Consider the following 13,974-nt stretch of genomic DNA (forward strand, 5'->3'; position numbering starts at 1 on the left):
GACAAAGCGTCCTGGGATGAGTTTCTTCATCCTAAGGGTGGACTTGCTTTGGTTCACATCATGAACCTCTGCTCCACTGATTCAGCTTCACACTACACAGTTCTTACACAGATACAAGGTAATCATTTATTCCTCACATCTTCAAAGTGATAACAAACAAGACCCAGAACGTTTGTGTATGGCAGCTGTGTAATAGGTGCTCTTCAATAGTTCAGCTCATGCCACTTAATGTTTGTGTGTAGTACATATTTATCCCCAGAGGCCATGATGGAGCACCATGGGGCCCATGAACTACACCTTCACTGTAGCAGCCATTTTGGCCAGTGGCCTCCACTGATGGGGAAGCACTGAATTTGACAAGGCTGCATTCTAGCTAGTACAAATATAAGATTATTATCAAATCAGACAGTGTACAGTTGCTAGTTTAGTTCCATGGCGCCTTTTTATCATTTCAATTCAAGCACTCGGGCAACCTAATGAGGACAGTTGTTGTAATTAGTTAGCATGGGCGCAGGAAGTAGAGGGGCCAAGGTGCTGATCCAGCTGCTGGGACCAGCTCGAAGCTGTCAGAGTGCTCTCCTTCTCACCCGCCCACAGTAGTGGGGAGGTTGAATAAAGTAGTGTCCTTATGTAAATAGGTCTATACTATTTTTTCTCAGCCTTTTGTTCTGAACTGTGTAGAAAACATATAGGGTCCGACCAGCTGCTATTTTTAAAAAATTTTAAATTTTTTATTGCTGCTTTTACTGCTAAATTCCGCTGAATCATCTGTGTGGGGTTCCCTAATTCAAACTCTCTATACTTACAGAACATATAAAAAGGTTCCACTAAAGACACCCAATCATTCCCAATGATCAATGAAAAAAGTGCTTGTTTTATCTGTTGTCTTTAAAAGTGAAGTCAGTTTCCTCTTCCGAGATCTGATTAGAAAAAGGCAAACTGAAAACATTTATGCAAATTATGTAAACCAGTGAACTGCAATGACATGTGCAAAGTAGCGTTTGCCTTTCCGTTTCAAAGATGTTTCATGTTTTAGCCTTTTTTGAGCCTCTGAGAGAGGAACTGAAAGCTGAACCACGTTAAATGTGAATTTAAAGAGGACAGCAGCCTTTTCTGGTAAGCGGAGAGGTATACGTTACCTCTGCAGGTATCCTGATCTGGATGTTTTCACAGCTGTGTCCACCAGTCCCTCTCTGCCGGCCATACAGTGGAAGAAAAACTCCTGAACGCAAAGAGATTACATACGGAAAAAGGGGAGAATATTTGTCACAAGGGAACAAGATTCATTGCAGCAGTTATCCTAAGAAAGGACTTACTGACTGCCAAACCTGCTCAGCAGGAGCTACAGTCTAAAAGCAACTTTTAAAAACCAGTCCTCTACACCAGTGGTTCTTGAGTGAGTTCCTGGTGGTCGCGTTGAAAATGGGGAATAGGAATAGTTCATTTTCACTATTAAATTCACTAAGTGGGCCCAATGTGAGTAAGAGTCATAAGAGTGACTACTCTGATCATCGGCTTCACTTCATCCAAGGACATCTCCTCAAATGTGGTTCACAATTAAAGAGTTCTGGTCTTATTCATATCTAAGGGGCTGATCACACCGTGATGCAACACTACAGGCCCTGCTGCTTCAAAAACTTGAGGCGACTGAGGCAGAGCAGGTCGTCACTCGATCAGAGGATTGGCGGTTTGATCCTCGGCTCCTCTAGACACGTCGATGTGTCCTTGGGCAAGACACTTAACCCTAAATTGCTTCTGAATCACTATGCCATCGGTGTGTGAATGGTAAATTGCTTCTGAATCACTATGCCATCGGTGTGTGAATGGTGGTGAATGGTTTCGATGGATTCTGATAGCACCTTGCATTGCAGCCCCTGTGTATAAATAGGTGTGAATGGGTGAATATAAAAGCTCTTTGAGTGGTCAGAAGACTAGAACAGCCTATACAAGTCCATTGAACATCTACCAAAACAGTCAGGGAAAAAGGTGTGGTGCGCCTGTGGAGCAACGGTGCATGCGCAACAGATCATATGGATTATGTGCTGACAGCTATTAAGTTAGCTAGCCCTACAACAGCTACCTGCATCAAATCAGAAAGCCCATGGACAAGTAGTAAAGCCCGACTCTTATTGGATTTGATTGGCTGCCTGGGCCATGTGCGACATTGAAAAACAGTGCGACTCTCCGCCTAACAGTGATTGGGATCTAATGATCACAATCTTTCCAAAAGGAGGAGCTCTTTTCAAATTGGGGGTCCGTGCCCCAATGCGTGTCCATGTAGGGGTCTCTTTGGTGTGGAAATGTTGTGAACTACTGCTCTACGCAACACAAACACAGCTTTCCTCATGTACCTGTGGTTTGATGCCCGTTAGAAACCTTCCAGAAACGAACCCCCCAGCGCCAGGTGCGGGGTCATATGGCTGGAAGCACGGCAAAGATTTCCCAGAAGGCATCAGTGGAGGCCTACGGCCCTCCAACTCAATCTGGCCCAGTAGACATGAAATCTGAACAGACAGACAGACAGACAGACAGACAGACAGACAGACAGACAGACACAGTTAGAGCATTTGTAGGTTTACAGTCTACGGTTCATCAGGTTTTGTTAAAGTGTGAGGGAGGTACCTGCATGGTGTTTACAGTGGATCCCTTGGCTCCTGATTGGACCATCAGTTGGAGGTTGTTGTCTGGGAAAGAGGTGTGGAGTCCGACGGGCATGCACACCTACAAACACACATGACACAAACAGAGCAGTGAAAAAATAGTTCTTGGAAAGAAACAAACACTATCAACATGGTGGCCGAGGCGATGCAGAATCCTCTGGCGCTGCCTCTGCACAATCTGAGAGGCATTGTTTACCTTAACTTATTAGCAATTATTTAAAAATGTGCACCATGAAACAGATCTATGGACCCTCATGCTCACCTCCCCTACAAGACAGTAGATCCAGGGGAAACGCTGGACTGATGTTTGAATTGATGTAATAAACGGTTTAAAAGGGGACATACATGATTGATAGTTAATTATTTCTGCTTTAGAAAGTAAACACCTTAAATATATTGGTAAATACATTTTTGATTCTCACATTCACCAGCTTCGTAAATTCAAAAAGCCTCTATTAGCATGAGAGTTTTATCCCTCTCTCTTCTAAACTTTTGGATACCATTACATCCACATGGGGAACATTTTTACACTTAGAACTATCTCTTCTATTTTAATGGTGGAAACATAAAACAGCACAAAAATGACCAATACCAACATAAACCATCAACACTTGTCATTACAAGTGTACTGTCAACGATACAGCGATCTGAAGACATGAAAGTCGTGCAGTGTGGCCTCAATGAAATCACTGCATGCGCTTAGCTGAATGCACGGCACAGTAGTAGCCAGCATGTGTGTAGCTACGTTCTAAAAGTCCATGTGGTTTTCATACTACACAACTGTGCGGCAACAGGGTGTCTAACACTGCGAGATCTATCACTCCCTGATGAAAAATAACACACACGCGAGAAGTGACACGGGCGTAGTCGTGTTTGATGACCTTGTTGTTGAAACTAGTGCAAAAGCGCTTGTGGTGGACACACCCTATGTGCTTTTATTTCATTTCTCCATGCTGGGATTATGCGTGCCATTAGGATTAAGAGGGAGTGTATCAATCATTGTTCACATGCACTGATAGGAGTATTAGTGATGGTAGTAGTAGTAGTAGTAGTAGTAGTAGTACCGGCAGGTTACCTTGTTGATGTCGTTGTTCACTTGGTTGGCCACTTCTTTGAACTTGTGGTCGGCCATGCTAAAGTCTCTCTGGTCCGGGTTGAGGTGAGCATCCTGCCAGCGGCTCTGGGCCTCACCTTGATCCACATTGGCGGGCAGGTTGAAGGCTGCTTGGATGGCCTTCGAGATGGAAAGGAAAAAGATAAGAACACTTCATTTAAGTTTTAGGTAATTGGTTTGCTATCTGGCCCACAACTTTGTCTCATCACTTCTACTTTGCAGAGCAGCTTACGACTCAGTTGTTGACGCTGCCCCAAGTGGCTAAAGAGATCAGTTATTGCAAGTTTATGGTTGCATTTAAAGCCACAATATGTAGAATTATAAAAATTCCGACACTACTTCTTTGTTCTTCTCTGCTTCAGTCTTACTGCATGTTTGTGTGTAGTACATATTTATCCCCAGTGGCCATGATGGAGCACCATGGGGCCCATGAACTACACCTTCACTGTAGCAGCCATTTTGGCCAGTGGCCTCCACTGAGGAGGAGGCACTGAATTTGACAAGGCTGCATTTTATTTAAATAACCATTTTCTTAGGAATTGTTCCTTTTATGTCTTCCCTTTGTTCATTGGTTTGAATAACACAAAATTTCACAAATAATCAAAGCCATACACAATATGTCATGCTATAGGTCATTTCATATGTACACAACATGTATCACATTATAGCATGCTTTCTGATAATTCAATAAATAGTCGATACTGAACTACTGAGAGTACTGAGTATTTTCAGATGAAAACACTATCAGTTAATGTCACCAGACAGATCTGGGGCTTTAACTCACCTTTGTGCCAATATTCAGTGATTCTTGAATGATTTTTTTCCTCTGCCTGTTGGCGCCTGGTTTCACCAGGATATCTTCCACACCTAGACATGCCAACACATAGAATGTTTAAAACACAATACTCTTCTTCTACCTTCAGTAATTATACACAGAAACTGACAGACATAAATCAGTAATGTTGTCTGTAATATGTCTGTCAGGAGAGCAACAAATGACTTGGCATGTACATTTAATTTACCGTTTCTGTGTTCTTACCCAAAGTGAAGCCTCTGTACAGCTGCAGGTAAGCAGTGAAGAGTCGAGCCAGACAGCTGAGCAGTTTGCCACTGGTTTGCCCTCCGTACAGCTCGTAGCAGCAGTGGACCAGACCGTAGGCTGAGGACCCGTAGTGAGCTTTGTCCAGAACCCCCACCAACAGCTCCCCTTGACGAATCAACACCTGACAAATGAAGAGAGATGGAGGAAAGAGGGGTAAATAAAAAATAATAAATAAAATTGTGATTAACTTTTTATTGAGTTTGTTGTACACAAGGTACCACAGACGGTGATTTATGCACATACAAACAGCATTTAACACAAACTATACACACATCACCATTGTCTTGCAAATATAAGACAAAATAATTATAGAGAAAAGATGTGTGTGTAGGTCTTGTTAGATTATTTCAAAGTGACACATATCTGTGTCAATATGTCAACCCGTCCTCTCTTGTCTCCTCTGACAAATATTGACTTACTTTGGATTTGAAAAGCTCCACACCAACTCCACCCAATTTTTCTCTGTGTATGTTTTTAACATTGAATGAGTAATTTTTATGTCAATATCAGCTTCAGTTGTGTATGTGGTTTGGTAGACACTGAAGGTTATTGGTGGCAGCTTCAGTAGCACTCTTCACCGGTTCAGTTCAGTTGATAACATGTTTGTGTTTGTGTGTAGTACATATTTATCCCCAGTGGCCATGATGGAGCACCATGGGGCCCATGAACTACACCTTCACTGTAGCAGCCATTTTGGCCAGTGGCATCCACTGAGGGGGAAGCACTGAATTTGACAAGGCTGCATTTTAGGTAGAACGAACATAAGTTTATATCAAATCAGACAGTGTACAGATACTAGTTTTTATTCCAATTCAAACACCGGGGCAACCTAATGAAGACAGTTGTAACTAAGTAGAAATAACCTGATACAGTACATTTAAGTAACGGTAACAAAACTCTGGTGTTCAGCCTGTGTCTGTTTAGTCTGGCCTGTTCTACAATAAACAGTACATAGAGAGTCTCACATGAAAGGAGTCAGCTAAAAGCATTAATGCTCTGTTTTGGGCTGTTAGATAGCTTAGCAGCTGACCCTTCTCTGAATAAATATTATCCAATGTTTGGAAATAAATATCCAGAATGTCAAAATGATTCAGCAGAGAAAAAAGGTAAATAGATAAAGATAGCAGCTAAAGCCTACAGATCACAGTGTAAAGTGAACCACTACATCACCTGGCGATCAAGACAATGAAATAAAGGAACACCACCGTTTCTGTGAAGCCGGGTTGGTCTACATTCACTGTAACAATGTATGTTTTTAACATTGAAAGTCATTTTTATGCAGAAATTGTAGACCTTTCCATCTGCTTCTTTCTGGAATTGCTTTATTGTTTTCCCAATAACTAGATTTTTGTTGTATCAAGGGGATCAGTTATTAGCAGTGTGAGCTCCATGGTAGCTCTGACAGCTTGACAGCGTAACAGCAGGGGTGGGGCTTGGCCAAGGGTCAGTTGTACATGGAGTAGTGACATTGGGAGGAGATATAACTTCCCATAACCGTGATTATCGGTCTTAAATGTAAATTGAATAAAAAAAACATCTTTATATAGACTATCATACGGTCTGACTTAGTAAGGTAAGCCAGCTCTGTTGGACCACCCTGTGTGTTTACATCGTGAAATGTAAGTGTAAGTTAGCAGACATGCAGATGACGTTTGTGAAACACTGATCACGAGTCTGTGTCAATCTGATAATAAATGTGTTTATAGAGATATTATGATTAGTTGTCTTTCGAGCCAAACAGTTACTGTGGTGCTAACGTCGCCTGCGCAGGATGGTGCCCGTAACATTTTGGCTTCATTACAGTACAGTAGGAGGAAGTGGCGACGCGTCGTCCATCTATATATACAGTCTGTGTTGGCCACTGTCTGTCTGTGTGTGTGTGTGTGTGTGTGTGTGTGTGTGTGTGTGTGTGTGTGTGTGTGTGTGTGTGTGTGTGTGAGAGAGAGTGTGAGAGTGTGAGAGTGTGATCGTGTGAGCGTGTGATCGTGTGATCGTGTGATCGTGTGTGTACCTGTGAGTCACACATGCTGTCAGGTTTGTATCCCGGAGCAGCTCGTGGTGGGACTTGGATCCATGCTTTGCTGGGGATTTTCGATCTGCCAGCCAGGTTGAGAGGCACAGCCTTCTGTGGGATAACATTCAGCAGGAGCGTAGACACCACCTACAGCAAACACCAAATAAACGACACAATAGTACAAATTAGTTAGTACAGGGGCATTACATTGAAGTACATTATGGACACATTCATGGTTTTCTTGTGTGGAGTATAAGACACACGCTGAACACAGTGAATGTGTGACTTTAACGTTTGTTTCTTGCGGCTGTCGCTGTCATAGAGCACCCAGAAAAGCCAAAGAGCACCTAATGAAACGGACTGAAATGTCACATGTAGGGTTGGGTAATATTGAAGTGCCAAGAGACGCCCATAGGCATAAATATCTATGGACTGGAGACGCATGTTATCCATATGATAACATAAGTGGCCACAATGAATAGTCAGTGGGTATTATTTTAAACAAGGGCAGGCTGAGATCAATCAATCGGATTAATAAAGTAGTAGTTACTGCCCTAGTAAAGGCCCGTTTACATTTTGTTGCCTCTGCAAAAGCTCAGATGATTAAGGGTTTACTTCTCCATTTGTGGATGGAGTCGGTGGCACTCGCATATTCTGTCTGATGCTGAGTTTTGAGAGTGTCCTCGTCTCTGTTATCTTGTTCCTTAGTCAAAAGCCCAACTTTATTGAAAAAAGATTGTAATTATATCTAAAATTCTCAACATGTCTTTATCTAAAAATATACTCTGCCTCAATCCATAAATGTTGGCCTTTAGTCTTTAGAAAAAACTACATTTTCACATCCATCAAAAACTGTCGTCACACACACTATACTTTTCCAATACTTTTCAACTTAAATACTTCAAACCTGTTAAATGGTAAACAAAAACACTTAATTTCAATTTCAAGATAATAGTCCCACAGTGGGAAACTTTGGAATGTTATTAAATGATAATACCACTGATATACCTCTATTCACAGGAAGATTTTATTCAATCATCTCTAGATATGCACTTTTTTTTTTAATGATACAGCATCATTTCATAATTTAAAGCAAATTATTTCGCAGACCCCACTTTGAGAATCACTGGTGTGAAAGGGTTGTGGTATAAAAGGTTAAAGAAAGTTGGATTTAGTTTATTGAACCAGAAAGCCCCAGTTAGAGGTGAAATAATGTTGTGAGACCAGACCTCTTTTTCTTCTCTCAACAGAGATCTACAGTTACCCTGCTAGAGTTTAGAGCTCCCCTCTCCTCTTCTCTCAGGACATCTTAAGAAAAAATAAACCAATTAGTTCTTACTGTAACACGCAGCAAACTGGAGTTTATTTGAACCTCACATTGAGTAAGAAATATTAAAAAGCAACACGTGGGAGAGGTATCAAAAGCATTGGAGGATGTTCCATCACGTCCTGTGTTTGTGAACGGGTTTGACCCTTGACCTCCACTCCAGTACAGTACAGTGGTGTTGCAGAAAGGAGTGGGAGACAGGAATGCTTGTGACCTGCCACTTCCACAATGTTTTTTTTTTTTTTTGGCAAGCTTGCAAACTATTTTGTGATGAGTTTGCCTTTCATCCAGGCGAATCAAACCCCCATTGTTGTTAGATGCACTTCTGCCATCATTCCAGGTCCTTCAGGCTGTCAACTCAGGCTATTTCTAATCCTTAAAGGGACAGTTCACCCCAAAATCAAAGATACATATAATTCCTATTACCTGTATTGCTATTTATTCTATCAAAAATCATGACCTGGTTACTCGAGATAAAACGTGGATTAACCAGGTTAAGATTTCTGTAAAAGAGACATTGCTTTTGAGTTATCAAGCCTTTTCTTTTGGGCGCTGTATGTGCCACAAGATATCTAGTCCCAATGTATTGGAGAGAAGGCAGGCAACTCTACGACTCATATCTCATAAACCAGGCAACTCACACCAAAAATCTAGACCGATAAATAGCATGACAGATAAGAGGGGAAATATGTAATTTTGAGTTTGGAGGGAACTGTCCCTTCAACTACACCTGCACTACTTCTCACAGAAAGGTCCAAAAAGGAAACAAATAAGAATGAATAGCAGAAAAAAATTCAAGGATAAACTCTCCTTAAGGGGGAGAGAAAAAAAATACCTTAAGACTGATTTTGCAGCCTGACAATTCTCAAAACGTTGGTGTATCAGAGCATGTAAGAGAATTCCTATAAGGGAAGGTGTTAATGTCTTTGTTTAAGCAATGGTCCCTCTACATGCATTGATACGGAGTGAGATTGCTGCTAATAATGCCATTAAATGAAGGCCATTAACACAATTACTGTTTCCAAATTTGTAATTCTGGGCTATACAAAATAAACTGAATTGAATTGAATAACTGGCATTGCATAATTGAATATTGGTCTGTTATCATGGACATGTGAGGACCATTCTCTTGGCAAACCAATATCGTTTCGTATGATAATCGTGTCATATCGCCCAAGCTTTGTCACAAGTTCAATTACCTGCTTTCCTGTCCAGAGTTGCTGTGGTTTGAGTATGGCCGGCGGCAGCAGTGTGACTCTGCCTGGTTTGTCAGTCAGTCCTCTGTAAACCAGCTCAATGTACTGGACTCTGGTGAAGAAACAGCCTCGTATCGTCATCCTCGTACCAGATACCATGTGGTCCTGGATCAGACCCGCTAGAGGTTTACCGTCCTAAAGAGAGAGAAAACATGAGTGCTGACCTGTGTATGTTTATAAGAATGTGTAGGCCACTAAAACAGGCTTCCGATGGCTAAAGTGAGCTGCCTGCTACTTTGCACTGTTGCCAGTGACAGTGACGCTGCTACTGTTTTCACCTTGTGAGTCTGTGGACAAGATGCGGTCACGAAGCGTTTCTGGTATGTTGTTGACATCATAATGAAGGTTAAGTTAGAACGGACAGAACAAACCCCCCTGGCCCAATTGGTGCGCGACTGGTGTGATCCTAACGCAGTATGGTCTCTAGGTATTATAAGTGTCTGTCAACATTATGGAAAGGACACTACAGAGAAACCTTTATCTTTCGCTTGATCTGATCAGTTTGTTTGTCTCACCTTGTCTTGTTTAAGGAGAAGTGTAAATCTAAAATGTAGTTGTGACTTAGAAATAGTTTGTTGTGTGGGAGTAAAGCAAGTGTTACTTAATGTTCTCTGATAGATTTTCAAGGTCATGGCTGAATATTTGGCTGATTTCGACAACTTGGATGAGGACTCACTCTTTCACGAGATTTAGGAGACAATATTAATATCAGCTTCAGTTGTGTATGTGGTTTGGTAGACACTGAAGGTTATTGGTGGCAGCTTCAGTAGCACTCTTCACCGGTTCAGTTCAGTTGATAACATGTTTGTGTTTGTGTGTAGTACATATTTATCCCCAGTGGCCATGATGGAGCACCATGGGGCCCATGAACTACACCTTCACTGTAGCAGCCATTTTGGCCAGTGGCATCCACTGAGGGGGAAGCACTGAATTTGACAAGGCTGCATTTTAGGTAGAACGAACATAAGTTTATATCAAATCAGACAGTGTACAGATACTAGTTTTTATTCCAATTCAAACACCGGGGCAACCTAATGAAGACAGTTGTAACTAAGTAGAAATAACCTGATACAGTACATTTAAGTAACGGTAACAAAACTCTGGTGTTCAGCCTGTGTCTGTTTAGTCTGGCCTGTTCTACAATAAACAGTACATAGAGAGTCTCACATGAAAGGAGTCAGCTAAAAGCATTAATGCTCTGTTTTGGGCTGTTAGATAGCTTAGCAGCTGACCCTTCTCTGAATAAATATTATCCAATGTTTGGAAATAAATATCCAGAATGTCAAAATGATTCAGCAGAGAAAAAAGGTAAATAGATAAAGATAGCAGCTAAGGCCTACAGATCACAGTGTAAAGTGAACCACTACATCACCTGGCGATCAAGACAATGAAATAAAGGAACACCACCGTTTCTGTAAAGCCGGGTTTGTCTACATTCACTGTAACAATCATTACATTCAGTATACCCTCAGTTGCTAGCCTAGCATAGAAGTGCTAACCCTAGAGCATGATCTGCTAACGTGCTCTGCTAATGTTAGCGCCACAGGTTTTTACCTAGAAAGTAACATTTTAGAAACTTATATCTCCTTCCAAACTTGGCCAGTCTACATTTGATCCAGACGATTGTGTAATCCTGCTGTCTGAAACAGGACTCAGGTCTAATGGAACTAGACAGATGCCATGTTTAGCTTTTCTAATATCAAAACACTCAAGTAAAAGCTTTATGAAATAAAGAGTTAAAACTGTACAGATTAAAAACTGGGACAACTGGAGCGACAACTATGGTTACCTTAAGTTAAGGACTGTGGCGAGTTATGTTTCTGAAAATCTTACTAAAATGTGTATATATACAAACCTTGGGGACGAGGTACTGTTGATCAGTGCTGACTAACGTGTAGGCCTCTGCTCTGCCCAGCTCACTTTGAGGGAAGTGCGCGTTCATTTCATCTCCATCAAAATCAGCATTGTACGCCTTGCAGTTGGCATAGTGGAGCCTTAATACCTGCAGCATCACATGAAGATAAATGTGCAATTTGTTATATATCATGTGTTTATTTCTAACACAACACAAAACCATAGAGTCTGGATAGAATAGATCGTACCTTCTCTCCTGGTAGGATGCGTGCACAATGGGCTTGTATGGAGGGTCTGTGCAGAGTTGGCTGTCTGTTGAGTAACAAAACATCTCCGTTTTTTATATGACGATTCACCTGGACAGACAAAAGGACAAGAGTGAAGTGTTGCATCACTGACCATGAAGGGTTAACTCTCTCTACAGGGTGGTCAAGGTTCTGTGTCTGTGCAATACAACAATTACATATCATAGTATCAGACTTACTATTTTCATGGGCATCTTATGTGGACCGGGACAGGGCGTCAGCAGCTGCTTGGCAACGGCTTCTCTCTGTGCAAGGCTGGTGGCTGATAGGATGGTTTTCCTACCGTCCTCGTTTATCACCATGGAGGCACCGGGGTGGATGTTGGGTCCGTTGAGGACGGCCTGACGAAGCTCCTTCACGTTCCATGGCGTGACAGGCTGCGGGTAGGTCAGCTTGGTGGCAAACACCTGCACAAGCGGGGGAGAGACAGAGAGCTTGTTTCATTCCGGATCCAACATGGATCTTGGGGTATCTGATATTTTCTAATATCATGTTATGTGCAATCTGTCAGATGTTCGATCGTACATAATTTGCTAAATTGTACTCATTGACTCTGGCTCTCAATGTTAGTAACATAACTGCTTCACTGCTTGTTTAAGTCATTACTGCAAAACCTCAACTCAGTGAGTCTGCCACCTGCTGTCAGTCGGTTTAGTTTTTCTAGAAGTAATCCCGCTACAATGGTCACAACGGCGAGGCTACACATTAAAATGCCAGACGCTCCAACAATCCTGCTACGAAGATTTGAAGAAAGGGAAAGGTCCGTTTTTCTCCTATTGTACTGGCACTCTCTATAAGATAATCACAAACAGAGTCAGATGTACCATAGGTATTCCGATCTCGTTGGTCCCTATGTACATGTCTGGACAGATGACAGATCGTGCCGCGTAGTCCACTCGTTTTCCCATCATGTGTTTCCGGAACAATCCGTCCTTTTTCTCCAAGATCTGGCAGAGGAGGGGAGACAGTTAGGCAACCGGCTTTTGGTCTTTATTGTAAACAAGGCTCATTACATTGCTAAAAGCTGATCTGCTACACTTTGTCACGTAACAGATTGTTAGACCATGTTATGATTTGTTCTGTTCGTTATAGTCCTATAATATGAGATCACCATGTTTATTTGTTGATCGATGTGTTAGAGGCGGCTTAAAAAACAGTGATCTGATAAAAAATAAAATAGGTCATGATGCACCGCAGAGTTGTGAGATGTGATACCTGTCTGATTCCAGGGTATTTCTCTGTCATCATTTTGTCCATGTCGCTGTCAAAGACGATGTTGACGTGGGTCTGCAGTCGCACCCAGGTGTTGTAGAGTTTATCGGTTACTGTCAGTCCGGGGATACCTATCAGAAACGTCTGGTCCGTCTGTTCAGGAGCCTGAGAGGAGACAAGAGAGGACGGGTTGACATGTTGTTGACAATCCCTGTTTGGTTTGCTTCAGCACAAAAAATAAATAAAAATCAAGATCTCTGCATCTGTGCCTTACTATTCACGGACATGGATTTTAAAAAAAGAATAAAAGGGAACAACTGTGAGGACAGAGTTCAACACAGAAACTTTTGACACACATACATGTCATCTTACCTCCTCCTCCACAGTTTTCTCCCCTGCTATGAGAGCCAGGAGTTTCCTTATGACTCCACAGTCCTTCATGACGGCCTGCATGTTGACCGTCTGACCGTTTGTAAACATCTGGTCACCCAGTCGATTGATGGGACGATACCTGACAGGGAGAGGAGGAGGGGTGTGACAAAGCAATATGGTCGAACAACCTCTGCTAATATCGATACTACTGGTATTTAGCTTTATGATCACACAATATAAATTCTTCCACTATAACATTATAATCATATTTTTAAACTGAGATTGTATTCTAGTTTTGTAACCGCCCCAATAGGTTTCTTTTGATTCTATTTACCTTAGAATTCTTATTCAGACTTTATAGTGTTGTAGCCAGTGTTGCATGGCGGAATTAGCAAGATAGCTAACTAGAGAGCTTTCCGCTAGCTAGCTAGCTAGCTAGCTAGCTAGCTTTCTTGCTTGCTCATTCCACAATATTTAAACGCTACACTGGTTGCAGTAAATGAGCCGAACAAAGTTGTCACTCATCTTGAGATGGCTATATGCTTTCCTACGCTGTGACAAGAGTGTGAGGATAAAGCTTTAATCAGTTAATTAAAAAAAGAAAGTAGTTAATGTTAGAACTACAGTGTTGGTTAAAGTTGTTACTGCAAAACTTAGTCAGTTTTTCTGCTACTTGCTGTAGGTCTGTTAAGTTTATAAGGAAGTCAGCCCGCTACAACTGTCGTAATGGCTACGGTACGAATAAAAAATGGCCGCAG

At 41.8% G+C, this 13,974-nt stretch overlaps 1 protein-coding gene and 4 non-coding genes across 5 annotated transcripts in view; all 5 read right to left on the minus strand.

The window, feature by feature from the left end:
• Positions 1–13,974, minus strand: part of polr1a (RNA polymerase I subunit A) — a 29,958-nt gene that overhangs the window by 11,082 nt on the left and 4,902 nt on the right. Inside the window, exons 10-23 of the mRNA XM_054597336.1 lie at positions 13,217–13,355; positions 12,848–13,009; positions 12,457–12,579; positions 11,812–12,039; positions 11,576–11,683; positions 11,329–11,475; positions 9,417–9,608; positions 6,888–7,037; positions 4,814–4,997; positions 4,559–4,641; positions 3,736–3,894; positions 2,623–2,721; positions 2,352–2,504; positions 1,140–1,222 (exon numbers count right to left, since the gene is read on the minus strand). Of these exons, the coding sequence (XP_054453311.1) occupies positions 1,140–1,222; positions 2,352–2,504; positions 2,623–2,721; positions 3,736–3,894; positions 4,559–4,641; positions 4,814–4,997; positions 6,888–7,037; positions 9,417–9,608; positions 11,329–11,475; positions 11,576–11,683; positions 11,812–12,039; positions 12,457–12,579; positions 12,848–13,009; positions 13,217–13,355 (2,010 nt within the window). The remainder of the gene's footprint in view (positions 1–1,139; positions 1,223–2,351; positions 2,505–2,622; positions 2,722–3,735; positions 3,895–4,558; positions 4,642–4,813; positions 4,998–6,887; positions 7,038–9,416; positions 9,609–11,328; positions 11,476–11,575; positions 11,684–11,811; positions 12,040–12,456; positions 12,580–12,847; positions 13,010–13,216; positions 13,356–13,974) is intronic.
• LOC129090615 (small nucleolar RNA SNORA5) lies at positions 231–367 on the minus strand. The gene has a single exon (XR_008531205.1). It is a non-coding gene; the product is annotated as a small nucleolar RNA SNORA5 (small nucleolar RNA).
• On the minus strand, positions 4,148–4,284 carry LOC129090616 (small nucleolar RNA SNORA5). Its single transcript, XR_008531206.1, has one exon. It is a non-coding gene; the product is annotated as a small nucleolar RNA SNORA5 (small nucleolar RNA).
• On the minus strand, positions 5,484–5,620 carry LOC129090608 (small nucleolar RNA SNORA5). The gene has a single exon (XR_008531199.1). It is a non-coding gene; the product is annotated as a small nucleolar RNA SNORA5 (small nucleolar RNA).
• LOC129090609 (small nucleolar RNA SNORA5) lies at positions 10,283–10,419 on the minus strand. Its single transcript, XR_008531200.1, has one exon. It is a non-coding gene; the product is annotated as a small nucleolar RNA SNORA5 (small nucleolar RNA).

This window comes from Anoplopoma fimbria, chromosome 4 (genome assembly GCF_027596085.1).
Source record: "Anoplopoma fimbria isolate UVic2021 breed Golden Eagle Sablefish chromosome 4, Afim_UVic_2022, whole genome shotgun sequence".
Classification (NCBI taxonomy): Eukaryota; Metazoa; Chordata; class Actinopteri; order Perciformes; family Anoplopomatidae; genus Anoplopoma; species Anoplopoma fimbria.